This window comes from Monopterus albus, unplaced genomic scaffold (assembly GCF_001952655.1).
Source record: "Monopterus albus unplaced genomic scaffold, M_albus_1.0 scaffold318.1, whole genome shotgun sequence".
NCBI lineage: Eukaryota > Metazoa > Chordata > Actinopteri > Synbranchiformes > Synbranchidae > Monopterus > Monopterus albus.
Genome location: NW_018128198.1, coordinates 310,016 through 331,701, shown reverse-complemented (window position 1 = coordinate 331,701; position 21,686 = coordinate 310,016). Strand labels below are relative to the sequence as shown.

At 43.0% G+C, this 21,686-nt stretch overlaps 1 protein-coding gene across 4 annotated transcripts in view; it reads left to right on the top strand.

Annotated features, from left to right (window-relative positions):
- Positions 1–21,686, top strand: part of sema5ba (sema domain, seven thrombospondin repeats (type 1 and type 1-like), transmembrane domain (TM) and short cytoplasmic domain, (semaphorin) 5Ba) — a 163,278-nt gene that overhangs the window by 128,239 nt on the left and 13,353 nt on the right. For all 4 annotated transcript variants that reach the window (XM_020623972.1, XM_020623973.1, XM_020623969.1 and 1 more), the window contains 10 exons: positions 1,377–1,512; positions 2,278–2,485; positions 2,633–2,840; positions 12,003–12,120; positions 12,865–13,049; positions 14,668–14,811; positions 15,648–15,795; positions 16,741–16,966; positions 18,328–18,540; positions 21,604–21,678. In XM_020623972.1, the coding sequence (XP_020479628.1) occupies positions 1,377–1,512; positions 2,278–2,485; positions 2,633–2,840; positions 12,003–12,120; positions 12,865–13,049; positions 14,668–14,811; positions 15,648–15,795; positions 16,741–16,966; positions 18,328–18,540; positions 21,604–21,678 (1,661 nt within the window). The remainder of the gene's footprint in view (positions 1–1,376; positions 1,513–2,277; positions 2,486–2,632; positions 2,841–12,002; positions 12,121–12,864; positions 13,050–14,667; positions 14,812–15,647; positions 15,796–16,740; positions 16,967–18,327; positions 18,541–21,603; positions 21,679–21,686) is intronic.

Sequence of the window (21,686 nt, the reverse complement as noted above, 5' to 3'; positions counted from 1 at the left end):
TGCTTAGGAACATCTTCAAGGTAAAACAGGGATATTACACCCAGAGGAGGATGACTTGTACAAACAACACTCCTTCTTCTCAGTCATAGATCAGTCAAACACACACTGCTGGAATCAGGAAGGCAAACCTTTTCTTCGATGTGCGTTAAATTAATTAGCAAATGGAGCTTTTGAGCTTAGACAGCAGACAGCTAGTGACTAACTGAGCATGGTTTTTGTAGTGTTGTCACAATGTGTGTGTGTGGGAGGGAGGGTGTTCAGGTGTACTTTACAGCAACGACTCATTGCTTCCAGGGAAAAATTGCACTGCTGTTTGCATTTCCCAAAACATAATAAGACAATGACAGTCTCCTCTATAAACTCAAACATTTTCTGTGTGATAACAATCCGTTGGCATACAGGTAAAACCATATCCAATTAAAACTGTCCAATAACATGGATAGTGTCAGTTAACTATGGCCAGGCTGAGTAGTTTGTGCACACTGTAGACAGTTTACCTAGCTAGAAGATTGTCATAAAAATGAAAATAAAAGAGAATGAAAACCAACTAAAAGCCGTCGAGAGGTTGAAACCACATATTTAGGTTAGTAAATAAATTATTTTAGCAAATCTTGGCACACATTATACTGAGCTTTTTCTGCCTCAGCAGCCTTTACTGATTTATACATTACCCAAGGTACCCAGCGACCCACAAAAGCACCATGAAGCCCTAACAATAGTCTTTCTTTCTCTCTCTCGCTGTCAGTCGCTCTTTCTGAGGCTCTCACTGTTTCCCTCTCGCTGTCTTCTTATAATGTTATCAGTCACAATCTTCTAGCTCGTGGTTTGTCAGCATCACACAAGCCGTGCCGAAGCAGCAGGCTGTTCACCGCACAATAAAAAGTCTGAGTGGTTGTGTGGGGTAGGGGGGAAACAGCAGCAGTTAAGAAACTCATTACCTTGTTTTTTTCCGAAGCGCGTCACAATGATAACGTTACTCACGCCGACAGTTTAGCTGGGGTTTACTCTCATATGCAACACCTGTTAGGCGGCTTTGTGTATGCTTGCACATAATCTGTGCAATCGCCTCCCATACCCTCATCTTAATAGTGTTCCCATTGCAGGGCTGATAGCATAGCTTACCCTGCAGCCAAAGCAGCTCCTGTGCCATAGCACTTGTTTAGTGAGGGTCTAAATGATAGGGACACCTTACAGAATGGCTTTATTATAAAGCAGGACACTGCTGATTTTTGATATGGCTTCACATTTACTGCCAGCATGTAAACTAATATGAATGTTATTGTTGAAATAATATCTTTCTCTCTCCATCTCTTCCTGTCATTTCTCCCCTTTCTGCCCCATGCTATCGTGTCCTTCCTGCCCATCTCTCCATAAAGCAACAGCATTGCAGCGTCCGCGGTGTGTGCCTTCAACCTGAGCGCCATCACCCAGGCCTTTAACGGGCCCTTCCGCTCCCAGGAAAACCCTCGCTCCACCTGGCTACCCACACCCAACCCAATCCACAACTTCCAGGTGAGTTTAACCACTTCATCGAGCCTAATCTCATACCAGCTAACCCAGTCAATTTAAATCATAACACAGTACAGCTGTATAGGGTTTAGCACCTACAAACTGTGACGTGTGACAAACACCACCTTATGTTGAGAAAAGATTAGGAAACTCAGCAGCTCCACCAGGTCCTTCAGTCCTACCAGAAGTTAATGCCCACAGTTTTTCAGCTAAGTTGAGAAAGAGTCCTTTTTATACTCTTATTATAATTTTCATCTTAAAGATTGCCTAAATAATTAAGATCCTTTAATCAAGATGGAAAAGCTGCTGTAAATTGTGGTCAGCAAAAATCATAAACTCTACATGATCCTGAAAGCTGGTTATTATTTAAAATGATTAAACTAATAATATAGATATATATCTACCAAAAAACATTCTTATATTTCCAAAACCATGTACAAGTCCAAACGCCACCCTACAATAGAGCCTCCCAGCAACTGGCCTTTCAGTTCAAGTCACAAACAATGAGAAGAACCTGTAAGCTTTGCTTTATTTTTTTATTGCCTTTTTGCTCTGGTCACATGACAATCACAGAGGTTTTTCTCCTCTACAGAGCTGCAGTTACTGAGAGTAGAATTAAGAACTGAAACAACCCATCCAGTGCATTAAGTACAGTGACAGGCGTGTGGTGTATTTCTGCACTCTTTGGGTTTACTTTGTCTTTTTTGCCTCACTTTGACATTTTCCTTCATCCATCCTAATTTTTCGTCTCCCTTTCTGACTCTCCAGTGTGGTACTATAGATGATGAGGGTCCCAATGAGGGTTTGACAGAGCGCAGCCTGCAGGACGCTCAGCGGCTCTACCTGATGAATGACGTGGTCCAGCCGGAGTCTGTTGACCCGCTGGTCATGCAGGATGATGTTCGTTTCTCCAACATGGTTGTGGATATAGTTCAGGGCATGGACACCCTCTACCATGTTATGTACATCAGCACAGGTTGGTAGAGGAGTAAAATGAGAAGACACATATGACCTACTGTTTATACATTCAGTCCAAAAATACTGTATAACCCCAAAAAGAAATTTCAAGCAATACAGTGTTTAATTTGCCTTTACTTCTTCTTAAACCTTCCTGTCCAATTAGAATATGGCACCATCTTAAAGGCACTAGCTACACCCAACAAGAAGCTACAAGGCTGTTACCTGGAGGAGATGGAGCTCTTCCCTCCTGGAGTGCGAGAACCAATCCTAAGCCTTCAGATCCTGCACAGCGACAGGTCACTTTTTGTTGGGCTCAATAACCGAGTCCTGAAGATCCAGCTGGAGAGGTGCTCCACCTACAAAACTGAGATGTAAGTAGAGCATAAACTGTCATTGTCAAGTCAGATTTTGTCTGAAAATACTCCATCCATCATTGGTCATATCCATGGCAACGACTAATGAACATAACATGGAAATGTCTACGGGTACCCACACAGTGAAGTGCTATGAGTAACCATTCGCAGAGGAGCTGATACACACACATCTCTCAAATCACAACAGTGCATCCTGCTAAACCAGCTGAGTGAAAACGTTACACAGGTTGCACATACGAACATATAAACCGCCTTGTAAAAACCACCAAACCAGGCTATAATGGACAAGGTTAAGTTGCCAAACAACTGCCATTCATGTTCACCTCTGTGCAGAGAAGCATGTTTCAGCATTAAGTCTTGTCTGAGTGTATTTAATCCCCGTTTCAGCCCGGCGCTCTCACACACAGCCTAGAGAATGTATGACTTCACTATTTGAATTTGACTTGTGTATGGCGTCTTGTGGAGTTTCTTGTTAAGTGTTTCTCTTAATGTTTCTGCTTCTTACCCAAATGCACTGTGTTTACCCTCAAGGTCTAACCAATATGTTGAATCCATTTTCTTTCTCATAAAACATTGCAAAGCCTGTTTTCTAAATCGCTTTGAAACATTTTGCTGCTTATTTCTTAGCTTAAGATCAGTAGAAAAGAAACCATTAGCAGCTGTGTGTTTATGACAAGAACAAATGTGTGTGTGTGTGTGTGTGTATATATATATTGTGTTATATTTCTAACTTGTTTTTAATAGTTCCCAGCTTTTACCGTTACATTCATCAGTAGAAAATGTCAGTGTAGTGTCTATGTTAACTTTGTGCGCTAACTAGCTAGCTACATTGCAAGGCAGTAAAACACACCTTTAGAAGTTTGTTTTATTAAATCAAGTATTACTTTACGAATACTGTGACTTGCCGGGCCTTTTCTTTCTCCTTGCCATCGCAAGGAAAGTGGAAAATTGACATCTGGCCTGTTATTTTTGATTGAGATCTATTGAAACACTGGGGAACGCAGTACTATAGTATGTTGAACTGAAGAGAAGTTTGGGCCTGGAAACATAGTGATTATGTTGCTACTTAGCAAACAGGTACTGTCGTTTGCAGTTGTCAGTGGATGCACTTAACACACTGCTGCATCTTCAGTGTCCAGTGTCATGATCCTAGAACACAACTAGTGGAAAATGTGCCCTGATTTATGTCAGCCTTCCTCAAATCCCCTAAATACAACAATAAAGTTAAGAGCCAGTCCTCGCTTGCTGAAAGCAGTTGTGCGGTATTATTGTTCATTTTATGTGTTTTGGCAGTGGATTCAGTCCAACCTGGTTGGTCCTCTATTCAAGGTAATTATTTGTCCTCAGCTACGATTAATGTCTAGAAGACCTTGCCTCTAATCATTAAGGTCCGTATGGAACCAGACAAATGACTGGGACGGTATCTGCTCGCTAGAGGAAATTAATTTGTTTAGGTTGGTTTTTTTTTCAGTGCTGAAGTTCTGCATAACAGAGAAAGCCCTGTTTTGGCTTTTGTTTGTGTCTGAATCAGAGGATGAACAAAAAGTGTTTGTGAAGCTACATCATACATTGCCAGAGAGGTTTTTCTGAAGGCATGTTTGTGTGCGAGAGCTACAAAGACGCAGAGAGAGAGAGAGAGAGAGGCCTTTTGCTCTGCCATCTACAGCTTCAGTGTTATTCATGTGAAAATCTCCATCTCAAGGGTGAGTGGGAGAGAAAGGCTCCCTGGCTGTTTGTCCAACCTTCTGTATCTCATCAACGCTCTCATTTAAGATCCTCAGCCGGCCACCGCAGTCCTTCAAAGTCAGCTTCATTTTTGTATACAAATGGCTTGATGCATTCCCCCCCCCTGTCTGTCTGTGAGTGCGTCTGCATATGGAGGGCAGTCTACTCAGTGTGATTTGTGTGTGGGTTGGTGCTTGGATCAGTTCTCGTATGCATGCTGCGTGATGAGTCAGCTCCCTATTTCTACTAAATACAAACTCTTAGACACACAGGAGTGCACACACACACACACACACACACACACACACACACACACACATCATGTAGAGAAACCATTGCTTTTAATAAGATGTGGGGGAGATATGCAAGATGAGCGAGGGACAAAGAGATGAACAGGAGACAGAACAGCCAAGAAAACTATAGATGGAGAAAAGCAGAGTGAAGTCATAAAAAGTGCTGAGGTGAGGAGAGCGGGTGAGTTAGGACAGGCCGTCCTTAATCCAATTTGCAATATTCTGCTCACCTCTGCAGCTCATTCACTCACTCACACAATCTTTGAAATGCACTGCAGAGCCACAGGCAAACAGATGTCAACCTGCCTGTCAGCGTGACACCTGAGCTCAAATGAAAAAGGGCAGATGGGTGATGTTAAGTCAGTAGATGATGAAACAAGAAGGCCAGCTAGTGAATTAATGCATGCAAATGTGACGGCAGCTAATTAACAGTTAATCTGTTGATTAGTGAAATAGGCCCAGCACAGTGTTCAACAATGATTTCAAACAGAAAAGCTGAAGATCCTCACATTATAGAAGCTGCAAGGCTTTTTAAAGGGGTGTTCATTTAACTGTTGGTGCACACTCCTAACAGGCAGCCACATGCACATTCTCATAACAGAAGGCGTGATTAGCTAGACAAAGGCGTTTTTCTTTTATAGATACTGACACAGAGGTTTAAAAAGTACTTTCAGCTGAATGGAATAGATGCCAGCTTCACTACGGCTTCTCTTCCAACACGTTGTTCAGTTCTCTACTAAAACAACCCTCATACACAAATGGAAGTAATATCAGACTTTTGTTTATTTATTTATTGTGTGTTGTTAATAAGTCAGCTACAAATCTGAATAAATGTCCAGCTTAAACATTAGCATTTGCTGCTGAAGTCCAGGAACCTGACGCTGCAGTTCCACCAATTCACTTCTTACTTTTTACTTTCGCCGGCCATCCAGCTCGCTCGGTGTTTGTTCGCTTTCAGGCCACATGAAAAAGACCCACCTGCCATCCCACTCTTTGTCTGAACACACTCTCCATCATTGTAATGTCGTCTGAATGAGCCTTTTCTGCTCATTTCCCCCGCGCTGTGTGTGGTCGTCCCATTCGCTTACAGCCGTGCATCCATTCACACACCGATAACAGCAGAATATGCTCAGACGTTTCTTTGGTTGACAGCGGCTCATCTGTAGCTACACATGCTGCTTTTCACATGCATAGCACATACACACAGTGAAGAATGGTGGTGGGTGTCACAGCGACACAGAGGAGGTGAAATGTGATTTATAGACAAGCCATAACTTATCGGATTTGTAATGAAATAATGGATGGACTGTGCCTGCACAGTGCTTGTTATCAGTGTGCGAAATAGGCCCTGACAATCAGGGTGGATCTGTACAATGGGCTGTGAAAAGCATGCAGCAAAAACAGAAGAAATTAAACTTGAAATATTTTAACATATTTGCAAATGAGGAGACATTTTTCATGTTTTGTCCTGCACGTCTCCAGCTTACAAACCTGCCATCAGAACCCGGCCCCTTACCTGCAATTATCATTAAATACAATTCTGGACAAAACACTTGTGACCTGACCAGTAGGCTACTTATACCGGCAGGACAGGCAGCAAACAAATAAATAAATATGAAGGATAAATAGATAAATGAATAAAACCATAGAAGCTCGTGCAGATTGCACTGGCAGAAGCACTCTGCACAATATCAGTAAATTATGTCCACTTGTGTTTCCTCTTGCTCGTGCCAACTCGATGGCACAGACACACACTCCACTTCTTCAAAAGGGTGCCTAATATTACACACAGCTGGCAGCCTGGAGGCCGCCATTAATTTAAATCTTCAGACGAGACATTTAACAGTTAACTGACCTTGTGTGTTTAGTTGTCACCTGCGAGCTGCTGCTCTGAGAGATTCACTGTTTAAACAGTGAGATCATTTGTAGAATAACAGCAAACTAGCAAATCTCCAAGCATATTATTTTGTTTTGTGACTGACTGTTAAAACTTTTTCTGTTGGATAAAATAAGACTTGACATAAATGAGGTTCTTTCCTATAAGGAGAGGAAGAGCTGCAGAGTTCCTGATGTATTATTCACCTGTATTAACAGCTTGTAGGTGTCAGCCAGAAGCTGCAGCACCAGTACAGGCCTGTTCACTGTGCTGCTCCTCATCTTTAATATTTAAACATATTGTGTACGCTGCTTGTAATACAGAGATGCCTGCTCATACAGTTCAGCTTACGGCAGCAATAACATGCCTGTGAAGTTCTTGCAGTCTGAAGACTCACTTATTTTTGAGGGCTTTTAATGTAAATTCTCCTTTGTTGTTGGTCCATTCTGGCGACTCAGGCACGCAGACCAGTGCTGCAGCTTGTGTGTGTGCACATGCATGTAAGTGTGCGTTTGCCGTCTAGTTGTGGTTATTATGTTTGACCTGGCCAATTGGCACCGCTGTAGCAGGAGTTTAAAACGACATCAGGAAACCACTACCTAGTGGACATGGGAAACCGCTATTAGCATTATTAGTGTGTGTGTGTTGGGGGGGCCCTATAGGACCCCTATGCGTTGGTGTAGACCCTGTCTGTGTTTGTGTGAGGGCGGCGTACAGGCCAGTCCCCTGCAAACCCAATTTACTGTCAGCTGCGGCTGCCGGCTTGTCAACAGGCTTGAAGAGCTCACTGCTGCTAAGCTGTGTGACCAATCAGAAGAACACTTCCCCAGCCAACTACTGAGAGGCAGAGAGAAATGATGTTCACAAAGTGGATGTATTTATTACTGCTCCAATCTCTCTCTCCATTCCCGTCGATGTTGCTTACGCACACCACTCTTCCTCTCAGCCTTGATTTTGACCAGTGCTCTTTCTTTACTTCCAGTTCACCACCTTTCAGATCCCTTGATGCTGACAAAAGAAAACTCTGCTTCCTTTTATGGGGTTGGTTGTAAAATGAAAAATAAAAACAAGCACAACACTTTGGGCTCAGCAAAATACCTGGTTTTGCTGAGCTTTAGGGATAATGACTCTCGTATCGTTCACATCACATCCAGGTTGAACTGTCACCATTACTGGTTGAAATCACAAAGGGCACTGGCAGCAGATTGTAATATGAGCTCTAGCTGCTAAACATAAGTTCTGCAAGTTGATATCAGACCAAAATGAAACATTTGGCTGTTGTTGGGAAGCTGGTGTTTGTATTCAACAAAAAAATGTTCGTAATGGAAATTTCATCTAATCAATTCGTAGTTCTGAGTCAGCGCCTTTGTTATTTAGACCAGGTAGCTTGTGAAATGTAAGGTTTGCGAAGTTACACCATTTGTGTGTCAGATACTGTACGTTTAGTCAAAGTTGCAGATCTTCTGTTCTGCACATGTGATTTTCAGACTGGACTGTATCTACAGTTTGTGGTTCTACGTTGTCAGATGAAATAAACGGGCTCGGGCAGCAGACGGGTGACTTTCCCAGTTTGTATTCTGCTTCTTGTTGACGTGGGAAAGGATAAGCTGGTATAAATAATGGATGGACAGATTTAAAAATTCAGTATTCCACACAGAATTCAAATAAACTTACTGGACTGATAAAATGCTATAAACCCCCCCCGGCCTTAGTCCTGAAGTTACTACAATTCAGGGCTGCTTTCAACTTTGCCTCTCTTGCTTTTGTGTTATCTCTGTCCACATTCTTATCATCCATCTTCGCACTATCACAGTTTCTTTTATTGCTTCCTCTCCATCCATTTACCATCCGCCATCTATCACTTTGCCTTATAATATATTTATATTTCCTTGTCCACTCTCCCTCGGTCTCTCTATAGTTTCTCCATGATGATGCAGCTCTTTTTAGTCCCCTGGGGATAAACTTGTACAAAGGGACAGAAGGCATCTTTGGTTTCCTTGATTTATTTTATTTTTTTGATTCGACACCTTCAGTCTTCAGCCTGGCTCCAACTATAACTGGATGTATTAGCACTGAGTGCCAACAGGACTTCTCTGTGTTTCCGATTCATCATGAGCAGACCTCCTACATATACAGCTCGGCCCAGCGCAGTAAGTTACAAAAGCCCCAGGGACGAGCTCTCTCTCCCGAAGAGAAGCTGAGACGCGGGGGGCCTGTCAGCGGCGTTCTCCTGAGAACGGCCATGACAAAAAACATGACTAGTGTGTAGCGATGGAAAGAGGCGGGCGCATGTCAGACCCTCCAGACAGCTTTTGCTAGTGCATTACAAAGAGCGTCAGCACTACAACATATAACGGCTGATTCCAATCCATAATTTATCAGTTCTGGTGATCATATTTGCAATTACACACAGACGGCCTGCTATTAAAGGCGAGGGTGAACAATTGTTTTTATGTCTAGTTGTTAAAGGGCTTGTAATAAAAGCAGACACTGGTTTTTACAGCAATCACAAATGATTTAAACTGCCAATTACACCCCCACAGAAAGAATCCGCCAGATTTATCTTCTGATGCCAGTCATCCAGACATATTGTTACATGGGCAGGTGGGTTTTGCTGCTTGGGTCTGTTTAAAAATTAACAGGCCATGTTCCCAGGCTGTTCCCAGGCTTCCCTGTTTTGATAGAGTGTGACACTCGACGTGCACACTACTGGTTTAAATATCAGCCCGTGCCCTGCACAAGTATCATACCTAAGTACAACTTCGAGGTATTTGTAAATGAGCATTTCACATATTTCACTACATTGTAGAAACATATATTGTACTTTTTACTCAAAGACTACATTTATTTTATAACTTTAGTTCATTTTCAGAATCAGATTAAAAAAGAAAATACAGCATTAATCATAAGACTCGGTTGATCTCTAGTGGAAAATTCCCAAGCTACCCATCAGTAGGCTACTTCACATTGGAAGCATTTAAAACCAGCTGAAACATGAAATGTGATGTAATGCATCAATAATTATAATCCAATTTACGTTAATGTTAAATGTGCCATTCTGCATAATATGAGCACATCACATTTTAGTGCTTATATTTTTATGGCAATGCATTTGTGCTTTAACGTAACATTTTGAATAGTAACAGCGTTATTGATACTTTTACTTTAGTAGTGTACTCCTTCCACCAATCATGGCCTCGATCCCCTTACCCTAACTTGACCCTTAGTCATCTAAATGCCGAACTCCAGCCCTTACAGATTTGAGATGAGGGGGTGTACAGGTATGTGTGAAGATCACCCCTCTCCTCAGCTGCACTGATATCACTTTGTCAGCAATTCTCTGCAGCCGATACATTTTTCTGGTTTTAACAGCATAAAGCACGGACAGCTCTGTGAGGCCATAGTTGTCTTTTTGCACATTTCAACAGCATTTTCCCCTGAACTCTTGCAAACAGGGTGAAAATGCGACTAAGCATGTCTGTTCCTGAGATCAGAGGCCTCCCAGCCTGCCTCTTGGCACACTTAAGCCAGAGGTAATTATGCCTCAAATCTTCCCCACCTCTCCCTTTCATCTAACATTATTTATTTCATCCTTGAAATGTGCACTTAATTGTTCTGCTTAGCTGATCTCTGTAATGGTCTGTGTGTGTGTGTGGTAATCACAAAGCCAAATGAGAATTCTTCATACACTGTGACATCAGAGCCATCACAGATACGCTATAGAGAACCTTGAGTCAGAATGACAACACGCCCCTCCCTCTGCCCTTTGAAATGGGCCATAACGTTCACTGAACTGTGACTTTGTCTCCGACCTCATTACAGTTATTGTTCCATCTGTATTTGAGATTGCATCTGGTGTCGCTGTAATAGTGTCACTTAATTAATGAGACCGGCTCATGAAGAAACGCGTCGTTTTCTGGCTGTGCCACAGATCACACAGAGAACATGGCCTCCCTCTCCTCCCCCTCCTGTGCATGCGGAGTCACCTCTGATGCTCTGTCTGAGCAGTCATGTCTTTATTGAATTTAACCTGACCTCTGGTTCGTCATGGAGGCCCAGACCTGGCACAGAGAGCTGCATCAACACAGATTGCTCAACCTCCAGGCAAAAACACTGCAGGGCTCCTCAAATAAACCATGAGGCTCTGTGCCAGGAAAGAAAAACACAAAACAATCTCTCCTTTCAGCTGAATGAAGACAGAGGAGGAAGGGAACCTCCAACTCTGATGCGGCTGAGAAGGAGAGGCAGGACGTGAAGGCGGGTCTTTAGCCCCTTGGCTTTAAGCTGGCCCTTCTCTATGGCAGTTTACACTGAACTAAAAAAAGAGCCTGTGTTCTTTTTACACCAACATCCTGGTATTAGAGATCTGAATGTGACACACAGCTTGACAAATAACCATGCACATAAAACACACATCAGAAATACCAAGCACGCTGGTAACTGTTGCTTTCACACCAGCAGTGGTGGATGAGCAGAACAGGGATGTGCTTTTGCTGATCCTGCACATTTACAACATGTAAACATGTAGTGGACCTCATGTTAATGGTTATAATATTAGCACATTTTCACACCCCTTCACCCACAGCCCGCCTCTCCCCTTTTACACAGAAGGCAAAATGGCTGCCAATTTTACTACCTCTGGTGGAATAAGGGACCGTGCACACTGCCCCCACCCCCAAATGCCAGCTTGGTACCTTTCATACAGAGTGGTTTGGCAGAAATTGTCCCAATAATCCTACTTTGAATGGGCAGTAGTGTAAAGGGCTTTTTAGAGAGAGGAACAGTTCAGTTGACACCTTTATCCTGTATTCCTGAGGCATCCAGATCAGCTCAGCAGCTTAGCCTTGTCATTAACAGCTTTAGATTTAATTAGCTGTCATTAATCCTCTGTTTTACTGCAGGAGCTAACAAATATTTCATCGCTGTTTGAGTGCTCTATCACATATAGTGTTTGTGTGAGAGCTGTGGGAACAATGCACCAAAAATGTGTTGTGCACGTATAGTAGGTGTAGGCATTTAGCCACTGTTATATATTGTTAACTACTTTAGTTTAATTCCTTTGCCATCATTATCCCCTTTTACTGGTTTAATGTTTTTAGAAACTTGTGGTTGTATTTTTGGACATGTTTAAAAATGGATGTAAAGTTTATCTTTAAACATATGGTCATTTAATTTGTCCATTTCTGTTTAATCACGTGCACTGTGCTACTGTTTAACTACTCACTCTGCTGACACACTCTTCGTCCTCTCTCCTGTCCCCTGCAGGCTGTGCTTGGAGGCGAGGGACCCCTATTGTGGCTGGGACTTCAGGCAGAGCAGATGCACCACACTGGAGGAGAGCTCCAACATGAGCCAGTGGAAGCAGAACATCACTGTTTGTCCGGTAGGCGTGATGTCACTGCAGCATTTACTGAAACAAAAGAACATGTCATCTCTTCTAATGTGGCCAGAAGACTTAGGTGTGCCCTGTAGATGTCAGAGTGGTTGGCATCATTCTAATGACTTCTCAGCGTGTGTTGTACAATAATAGGATCAGGACAGGTGACGGATTATAGGAGAAAAACCCAATTCAATGAGTGATCTCTTCCAAGATGACGCTGCCCCCATCCACAGGGCACAAGGGGACACTGAGTGGGTTGATAGGTATGAAAATGATATGAAGCCCAGTTGAACACCTTTTGGAAATGCTGGAGTGATGTGTTGGCATCTCCACCACCACCATCAAAACACCACATGAGGGAATGTCTTTGGGGAGAATGGTGGAGTTCAGAGACTCGGAGAGTCGATGCTGAGGTGTATTGAAGCTGTTCTGGTGGCTCTTCGTGGCCCAGCTCCTCACTGAGACTCTTTATGTTGGGTTTTCCTTTCCTTTGTCACCCATCTGTAGATGTGAGAGAAGTAGGTGAATTAAAGTGAAATAAATGAGGCTGCACTGAGGCAAAACTGTGATATTAGGGTATATAAACTTTACACAACCTGACGTCAGACCAACTGGATGAATTTGGCCAAAGTGAAGTGAATTGCCGCAAAAGTCCTGAACGTTACTCTGTGCAGTCACTGACTGAATAACCCAGGCTGATGTCTGTTGACCTGATCTCACTCATCATGACCGATGTTTGTTTTCCAGCTGCAGAACCAGACCATCAATGGCAGCTTTGGACCATGGGCGCCATGGCAACCCTGCAACAATGACGACGGTGTGGATGGTGTGAGCTCCTGTCTGTGTCGCTCCAGGTCTTGTGACAGTCCCGGACCTCGATGTGGAGGAAAGAACTGTGAGGGCCCCACCATCGAAGTCGCCAACTGCTCAAGGTCAGGGAGAAAGATTGATCTTTTTTTCCATCATTGTTGAAAATGTAAATAATACTGATCACATGTAATGATCATAATGATTTGGAGTTTTAAAAAGATCATTTTTTCCCCACTACAATAAAAATGTAAGTTACTGAAGGTTACTTGTCTAATCTCAGGTTGCAAAGCTATTTTTAATCAACTGCAGAAAGACAAAGAAATCACTACATTTTCTAACAAGAGAAAAGACCTTGGTAGAAATGTTGGTGTTTCTATCGACGCAGACATCCAGGTCACAACAAGGCAGTGTTGATCATGTATCTGTTATCATGTAGCATAAAACACAACAACTAAAAAGATTCTCCAGACCTACTTATTCCTTAATAAGTTCACAACCAGTGTGAACATTTGGAAAACTGTGGGGCGTTGAGTTACAACAAGAACTAGAACACATTAGATCCTGTGCTTACATTGTAGTTACAGAATAGATTCTGAAGTGCTACTGCTCATTTATATATAGCCTACTGTATCACCCTCTGGGCAAAATACATTTCTGATATGCTTGAAGAATATAAACCCAGTTCTTCCCTCGGGTCTTCAGTCTGACTGCAGCAGCTCAAAGCAAAACACAACAAACCTGCTTAAAGTTACTATGCACATTTATTCACTTGTCCACTGCACGTTTCCTCTATTACTGCACTCTAACTGTACAGACACTGTATTTGTTGCCTGTTTGTATTTTATTTCTTTTTATTCCTCTTCATTGTGTTTTAACTGTTGATCTAATGCCTTTCTTTGCCTGATGTAGAACACTTCTCTGCTTTATAAATGCTCTAAATCCACGTTGAAGCTGAGGATTTACACTATTAATCTAGAAAATAATATATAATAATACTGAAAACTAAGATCAATAGTGCACCATAAACAAAGAGATGGTAGAAACGGAGGTTGGGTGGCCTTATTGTGTATTCTGGCCCCTGCGCGCTGGACATTGTCAGGTTGAAATTATTACAAAGCTGTGATTTAGCACATTAATCTTGTCATTTGGCAAATGAGTCTGGAGCAGGATCAGGTGACCTTTAACATCTCTTCTTAAACTGTGTCACTGTAGGAGCAACATCCTGACTGACAAAGAGGCATCCACCTCAGGGCACTATTTACGCTCTGACAGAACATGGGATAAATCATGAACATGAGGAATCTTATTAGAAAATGTGGGTGACATCCAGGTTCTTCCTGTGACACCTGTCATCACCTCTGCCTGCAGGGGAATTGGCCAATCAGTGGAACAGAGAGCAGAGCTGAGACAGAGCTTAGGCACCTTCATCCCACTGGATATCTATGCCTGATTTAATCCTTGGTGTCGAAATTTAATTTGCCTTTTGCATAAAGTAGCAATTAAATCATGAGGAGTGCTACCCAGGAACAAAGCACTCAGACAAATTGAATGAATGTTTCTGAGGCAGAATGTGCTTCTTTTATGTCTATTCAGAAACAGACCAATGGTTAGACAAAGCTAAAAAGCATTTTCCCTCTTCAGCTTTAGAGAAAACCCTGTCAAAGAAGAATACCAACACAGCTGAATATTTGGGTAGGAATCTGAATCACTGTTAATACTTGTCCACGTTTGTTACCACAGAAATGGAGGTTGGACGCCCTGGTCATCATGGGGACAGTGCAGCACAACCTGTGGCACGGGCTTTGAACTGCGCCAGCGTTCTTGTAACAACCCTTCACCCCGGCACGGTGGCCGTGTGTGTGTGGGGCCGAGCAGGGACGAGAGGTAGGGATAACCAGACGTGTTGGTAAAGGAAAACTCTAATACTCAGAAGACTGAAGTCAGGGTTATATTTACTCCCACTGAGAGCGGCTGAGCTAATAATGTGTGCAAACATGGTCACATTCAACATATCAGCACTGTGCTACGATGCAGTTTAGCCTTTTCTCAGCCTTATTCCAAACTTCATACCAGAGCCATTTCTCCATCTTTTGGGGCAAAACATCCAACAAGTTAATATAACTAACAGAATAAGTAGTCTGCCATTGCTTCCATCTAAGTGTTTTCTCATCTGACACCACCATCAGCACGCTACAAAAATCATTCATGACTGTTTTCTAATTAAAGTTTCTTTAGGTTTAATTCAGTTCAGTTTCATTTGTACAGTGCCAATTCACAACAAAACTCATCTCAGGGTAGGTTTAGACCTTAGAGTATTGAGGGGAAACCCAACAAATCCCCTTTGAGCAAACACTTGGTGACAGAGGAGAGGAAAACCTCCGTCAGAGCCGGGCTCTTGGTGGGCGGAGGGGGTGAGTGGGTCGAGGAGAGTGAAAGGAAAAGCATCAACTAACAACAAACAAAGAGAAGTTGCACTATGTACAGTAGGTCACTGAAGTGGACAAAGGACCAGCATCATGTTCCTATCATTTTTGATCAGAATGTGAGACTTGTATGACAGAATGTCTTTGCTTTCAAATCTCACTTCAAGACTTTAGGCAGTCGAGGCTCAAGGAGGTGAAGTCAGGTCTCGATTTAACACTTAGTTTGACTCCAGTCCAAGTCTCCAGTCTATAGCTCTCACTGAGACTCCTCCTCTCCCACCACTGCCATCTCCACAGGTTCTGCAACGAAGGGGTGTCCTGTCCTCAGCCGATCTTTTGGTCCCCGTGGGGCTCCTGGACCAAGTGCAGCACAGAGTGTGGGGGAGGCGTTCACTCCAGGGTCCGCACCTGTGAGAATGGCAACAGCTGCCCAGGATGTGCCCTGGTAGGAAACACACACATCTGTATGTGAGGACATTCACTGACATAATGCATTCCACAGTCCGTTACCCAAATCTGTACCACCTCGACTAACTAACTGACCCTAATCCCTAACACTAACATAACCTTAAACCAAGTCATCGCCCTAAAACTAAATTACCTACATGTTGTGGACTGGTGTCCCCACAGTGTGAGTGTGTACCCAGGTTTAGGTGCCAAACAAACACAACAAGTAAAGCTCAGTAACAATAATTGTCAAAGGCTTAACAACAATAGTGAGGGCAACATCATTATAGAGGTGAACAGGTGATGATGTAAGCAAAGAAGTACAGACTTAAATGGCTCAGGTTGAGTGAAACGACAGCATGTCCACATTTATCTTGTTTTAAAACTGTCGGTTAAATGTCAATGAAATTCTTAACATCAAAATAAAATGTCACATTTCCTTTTTTATGAGAAAAACGCGGGATGTTTTTTGCCCCTGTGTGATGATTGACAGCCTCTGGGGACCAACAGGAATTCAGGAATTCAGTTTTCACCAGGACAAGATCAATATTTCATTATCTCCATACACATAGTACATACAGTTGTTTTTGTGTCATTTGAAGACTGATCTCAAAAACTATTGGAGCGATTTCTATGAAATGTTCTTTGCCCTTTTATGTTTACTCAAGAAAGAATTCACTGCTGATCCTGGTGACTTCTGGATCTTCCCTCTACAGCCTCTTCTCACCAAAAGTTTCCTTTGTACTCAGGAACCTTTGAGATATAACCCCATGGCTGTATGACGAGTACCACCCTCAGGGAAAACACTGCTAGTTAGATAATCAGCTAAAATAGTGGTTGTGGAAGCAATGAACACTGCAGCTTCAAGAATCTTCTAATGGGATTTACAGTCTTGATTTAAAATAAATCTTGAAACCCCACACTTTGGCACCTTTTCATTCAGGAGTACAAGGCCTGTAACCTGGAGGCATGTCCAGAGGTGAAGAGGAACACACCCTGGACCCCCTGGATGCCTGTCAACGTAACTCAGGGCGGATCTCGTCAGGAGCAGAGGATTCGCTACATGTGCCGAGCCCACCTGTCTGATCCACATGAGCTGCAGATCGGGCGCAGGAAGGTGGAGACGCGCTTCTGCCCCAGTGACGGTACAGCCGTCTGCGAGACAGACAGTAAGTTATCCAGCTGACGGAGGCAGTGATGTGGTCGGGTCTCTGGGTGTGGGTAAATAACAGTGCCACCATTCAAGAGAACCCCCTAGAATAAAATCCATACATTGGCACAGTATCTAAGATGTTGAGCTGCTCAGTTTTAATCTGAGTCAGCAACAAATTCACTGTAAAGAGATTGACATCAAACGTTATGGGAACGCCTGCTTGTCCCTTAGTTACACTTTTAGATGCGACTTTCCAACGTAAATTACTTCATTGCTATCAGATGATGAGCCCCCAACACACCAGCTTCAGTGGGCAAGTGACCACACAGTTTTCATCGGAAGCTCATATAGTGAGCTCCCATTTGAATGCTTTCTCATTCTTTGGCATATTTAGTTGTGTATTATCTACGGCCAGTTCTAAACCGCTTAGTCCCAAACGGGGTCACGGGGGGCTGGAGCCAATCCCAGCCAGCTGCAGGCGAAAGGCAGGGCAGACCCTGGACAGGTCGCCAGCCCATCGCAGGGCGTCCCGGTTCCTTTGATCCCTCCTAATTTCACTGAGTGGATAACCTTCAAGACTTCGAGCTGACAGCCAGTCGCCCTCACTTATTTACCTTAACTGAACTTAACCTTAATTGTCACTGTTATAGTTGTTGTTTAATTTTTATGATCCTGTGTGTGGTTTGAGTGGCCATGGGGTGTGTCTGGTGTTATTTATTCAGTAATCTGTGCAGAGGGCTGGAGGTGATGCTGCACTATAAATAAATGTTAAAATGAAAAAAATCAGTTGATGACAATGTCAGTTCAAGTTTAATGCTCCAGTTTCCACCTTAGGGATGCAGATGACTGAATTAATGTCACCAGTGTGGATTTATCCTTAAACTGTGATTAAGTCGGTTTTAAGTGGGAGTCAATAAAAAAGAGAACTAAAAGGAGATGACTGTGCACGTGTGGGGACATTTCAGTAGGTTAACCATCTTTATACTGTATTTATATGAACACAGATATACATTGTACTGCACCTACCACACAGGACGTGTTGAAAAGGCCCTCTGGTTCGACCTGTTAGTGACAGGGTGACAGCTACTCAGGGTCAGAATCCACTGGTGGCTTTTTCATGCCACCCTCTCCTGAATCGATTACCTGTCCCCCATGGTCAACCTCCTGGGGGGCCACATCGACAAACTGATGACACTGACAGCAGGAAAGCTGCAGGCAGAGTTATAAAGAAGGACAGACAGAGAATACATATACGCTGTGTGACTTACAGTCAAGGAGTCTAACTGTATCCTTTAATTCTTCTAAAACTCAATCTGAGAGCACTGCATAGACTTATGACTTTAACCTGGAACCTTTTTTTGTCTTCTCTCTCTCTAGCTCTTGTTGAGGAGCTTCTGAAGACACCAGTGGTGAGAGTTGCAGGTTCTGGCTGGTCATCATGGGAGCCTTGGTCGAGCTGCTCACAGAGTTGTGCCAAAGGTTACCGCACCCGTCGGCGAAGCTGCTCTGGACCAGAGGGGAAGAGCGCCCCTGTCGCATGCCGTGGGTCGCCCGTGGAGTACCAGGACTGCAATGTCCAGGCGTGTCCTGGTGAGTGACTGCAAGACTGACTACGGTCACTGTGCTTACTTAGGACTCATCGTATAAATGGGGGCATAAAATCTCTATACATTTTATAGTTTCCTATTTTAAGAGGAACAATAGTTAGAGGTGTGTGTTAAGATCTAAATGATAACAGATGATTCACATCAGGTTTCTGACATCAAACACCAACTGGGAACTAGAATACAGTGCAACACACAGTGGATCTAGCAAAGTGTACAATTTAAATTAGAAATCAAGATTTACACCAAATACAACATTTTTGATCACACTTCCAACGGCTGATTTTCAAGCAGCCCCTCCAATATAATTGAAATGCTGGAAACATCTGAGAGACAGAAATAAAGACAGAGAGAGGGGGAGGTCAAGAGTGGCAGTAGTATACTGCTGAGTGGATCATTAGCTTCATTAGCTAATGGTTACCAGCAGATACAGCAGTGCAGGGAGACTCAGACAAATGAAGGTACCCATTTCAAACTCCTCATCAAACCATAATCAGCTAACCTGGAACGCTGCTGACCAACGACTGCTGCACTTATAGATGCACACACAAAATGGCTGGCTTTAGAAAAATGTCCTCTAAAGACATCATCCTTGATTCATGATCAAAATCATGTAGTGTACAAAATCCTTAGCGAGTAGCTTAGCGAAACACACACGCAACATGAGGAAGCCAAGGCGAGACGACCTTGATAACATCCTGGAGGGAGAAAGCCTTTTACCATGAGCGTCACGTGGACAGGCAGCCTCGCTGTGCCTATCCCGGGTAGGCACACAGGTGAGAAGGACAAGGCCAGTGACAAAAGAGAGAATGAGCACAAAATAGTAATTGATGGTGAAATTAGAAAGAAAGATGGAGGCAATATAAACTGCTGAGGAGATCGAAATGAAAAGTGTGTTAGTGTGTGTGCGAAGGAAGCAGGTGTGACTGTGAGAGAGGTCATTAAGTCAGAAGTAGCCTGAGTTCAATTATGAGTTTCGTCATAAGAACTTATGACCTATAAAAAAGTCAACGTTGAAACCCTCACTATCAATGGAGACAACAACAAGCAAACATAGACAATAATTATTAATTTAATATTCATTGTGGCATTTTTAAATAAAATCAGTGGAGCTGTTTGTGAGACTTTAGGGGTGACTCTCAATCTTTACTGTCAAACAACAAGTTCCAAGTTCCAAGTCGTCAAATATGGCAAACAAGTCTTAGTGCAGGCTTAAGTCAATTGAGAAAAGTCTTGGTCAGGTCTCAGGTCAGTGAAGACAGGTCCAAGTCAAATCTCAAGTCATCAGAGCAAATCAATGTCAAGTCAGGACAAGTCCACGTAGAGTCGAGTAACAGTCCATTCGAAATAAGGTGGAGTGACGTCTGAAGTTGTTTAAAGGAAAGCGTCAGTTTGATCCAAGTCCAGTACAAGTCAAGTCTCAAGTCAGTCCAAGCAAAGCACCTGTCAATTTGAGACCAAGTCCAAGTCAAATCTAGAGTCAAGTATGAAGTCATTCAAGATAGTGAATGTCCAGATCTCATGTTTTATCACAGTTAGTCTTGAATCATGTCACGTTTCAAGTAGAAATGTCAGTTGTTTGGTTATAGTCCAGTATTTTACCAAATCAAAACTAGATTTAAATGCTTTTTCTTTCAAGTCCTAAGTTGTATGTTTAGGGAGTCAAATTCTTGTGACTGAAGTCAAACTCAGGTCCAGGTCTCAATTCTGCAGCTCTGGCAGTACATTTGGTTCAATAGAAACTAAGGTTCTGGTGCTGGTGAGCAGCCAAATCAACACATGGAGGGACAAGCCTGGTATGTTCCCACTCTGAGCTTCATTTTTCAGAATGTAAATGAACACAGTAAGTCAGCCATAAGGGAGGACATGCAGACAGTGAGAGAGTCATTAAAACAACAGTACATCACTCAGGTACACAGTGAATTGTTCAGTAATCCAGTGAGTCAGACACTCAACCATTCAGCCAGGTAAACAGCCAGTTAGTCAACGAGTCAGTCAGGCACAGCGGTGGCTGGCTGCGAGAGCTAGTGAGAGTTAAGTGGTCGCGGCCTGTGTCCCCGTCTCACACTAATCCACTCAGCTAATGGAGTTTTCTGCAGCAGTGTGACGTTACCTGGCAACGCCACCTCTCTCTGTCAGTCAGACGGACACCAGCCAGTCAATTAGTCAGTCACGCTGTTCTGATTAGATTAGATGAAACATTAACGGTGCCCGTGGGAAGACCAAACCAATGCAACAGAAAGATAAGACGCCAAAGACAGTAGAATTTGATCAATCATTCAAAAAGACATTTATTACAAAGTGTGAAAACATATGAAGTGGAGAATGTATCCAGAGTTTGATGCAAAAATGAAAAGAAGATGTTTAATATGACATGAAATCAAAATTCACACGACTCGTCAAGAAAAGACATGTAATCTGGGAATGAACAGACCATGTTTGTGTTTGTTTGTGGGCCCTGATAAAAGTCTGAACAAGACCTTAATACTGTATTTAATAATACATAAGGGAGCCCATGTGGTGCAACAAGCATACATTTTACATTAGGGTTAAAACATTTTATGTGCAGCCTTGGGGTACAACCAACTGGTGCAAGCAGCACTGAACAAACAGAAACTAGCAGAACTGCTTTTTAAACCATGGTGTCACACGTCTCCACGGGCAAACTGCACGTTGTGATGCTTGTCTTTAAATATTGACCATTACAAGGTTTTGTATTAATAGTGTTTTCACACAGCTGAGCCAAATGTTTACATATTAAAGGTGAGCGCCTATGAAAGACCTGCCAGGTGCTCTGGGACACAACCAATGAAAACTTCAGACTTTAATGGTTTTTTTCCTTCTTTAAGGACGTTGAGCTAAGTCTCACGTCACTGTGACATCCACACTGAGCTGAAGTGAATTCAGACTCAGTGGAGAAACTTCTTTTTTTTCCTGTCGCTAAGAAGAATTCTGGTCTTAAATGGCGGTAGTGTGTCGTACTGTATCAGCAAAGGCAGCAAGTGATTATGTTGTGTAATGTGTACCTGTGTGTGTGTGTGCATTACAGTGAAAGGTGCATGGTCTTGCTGGTCATCCTGGTCTCAGTGCTCTGTGGGTTGTGGCGGCGGTCACTACCAACGCACACGGTCC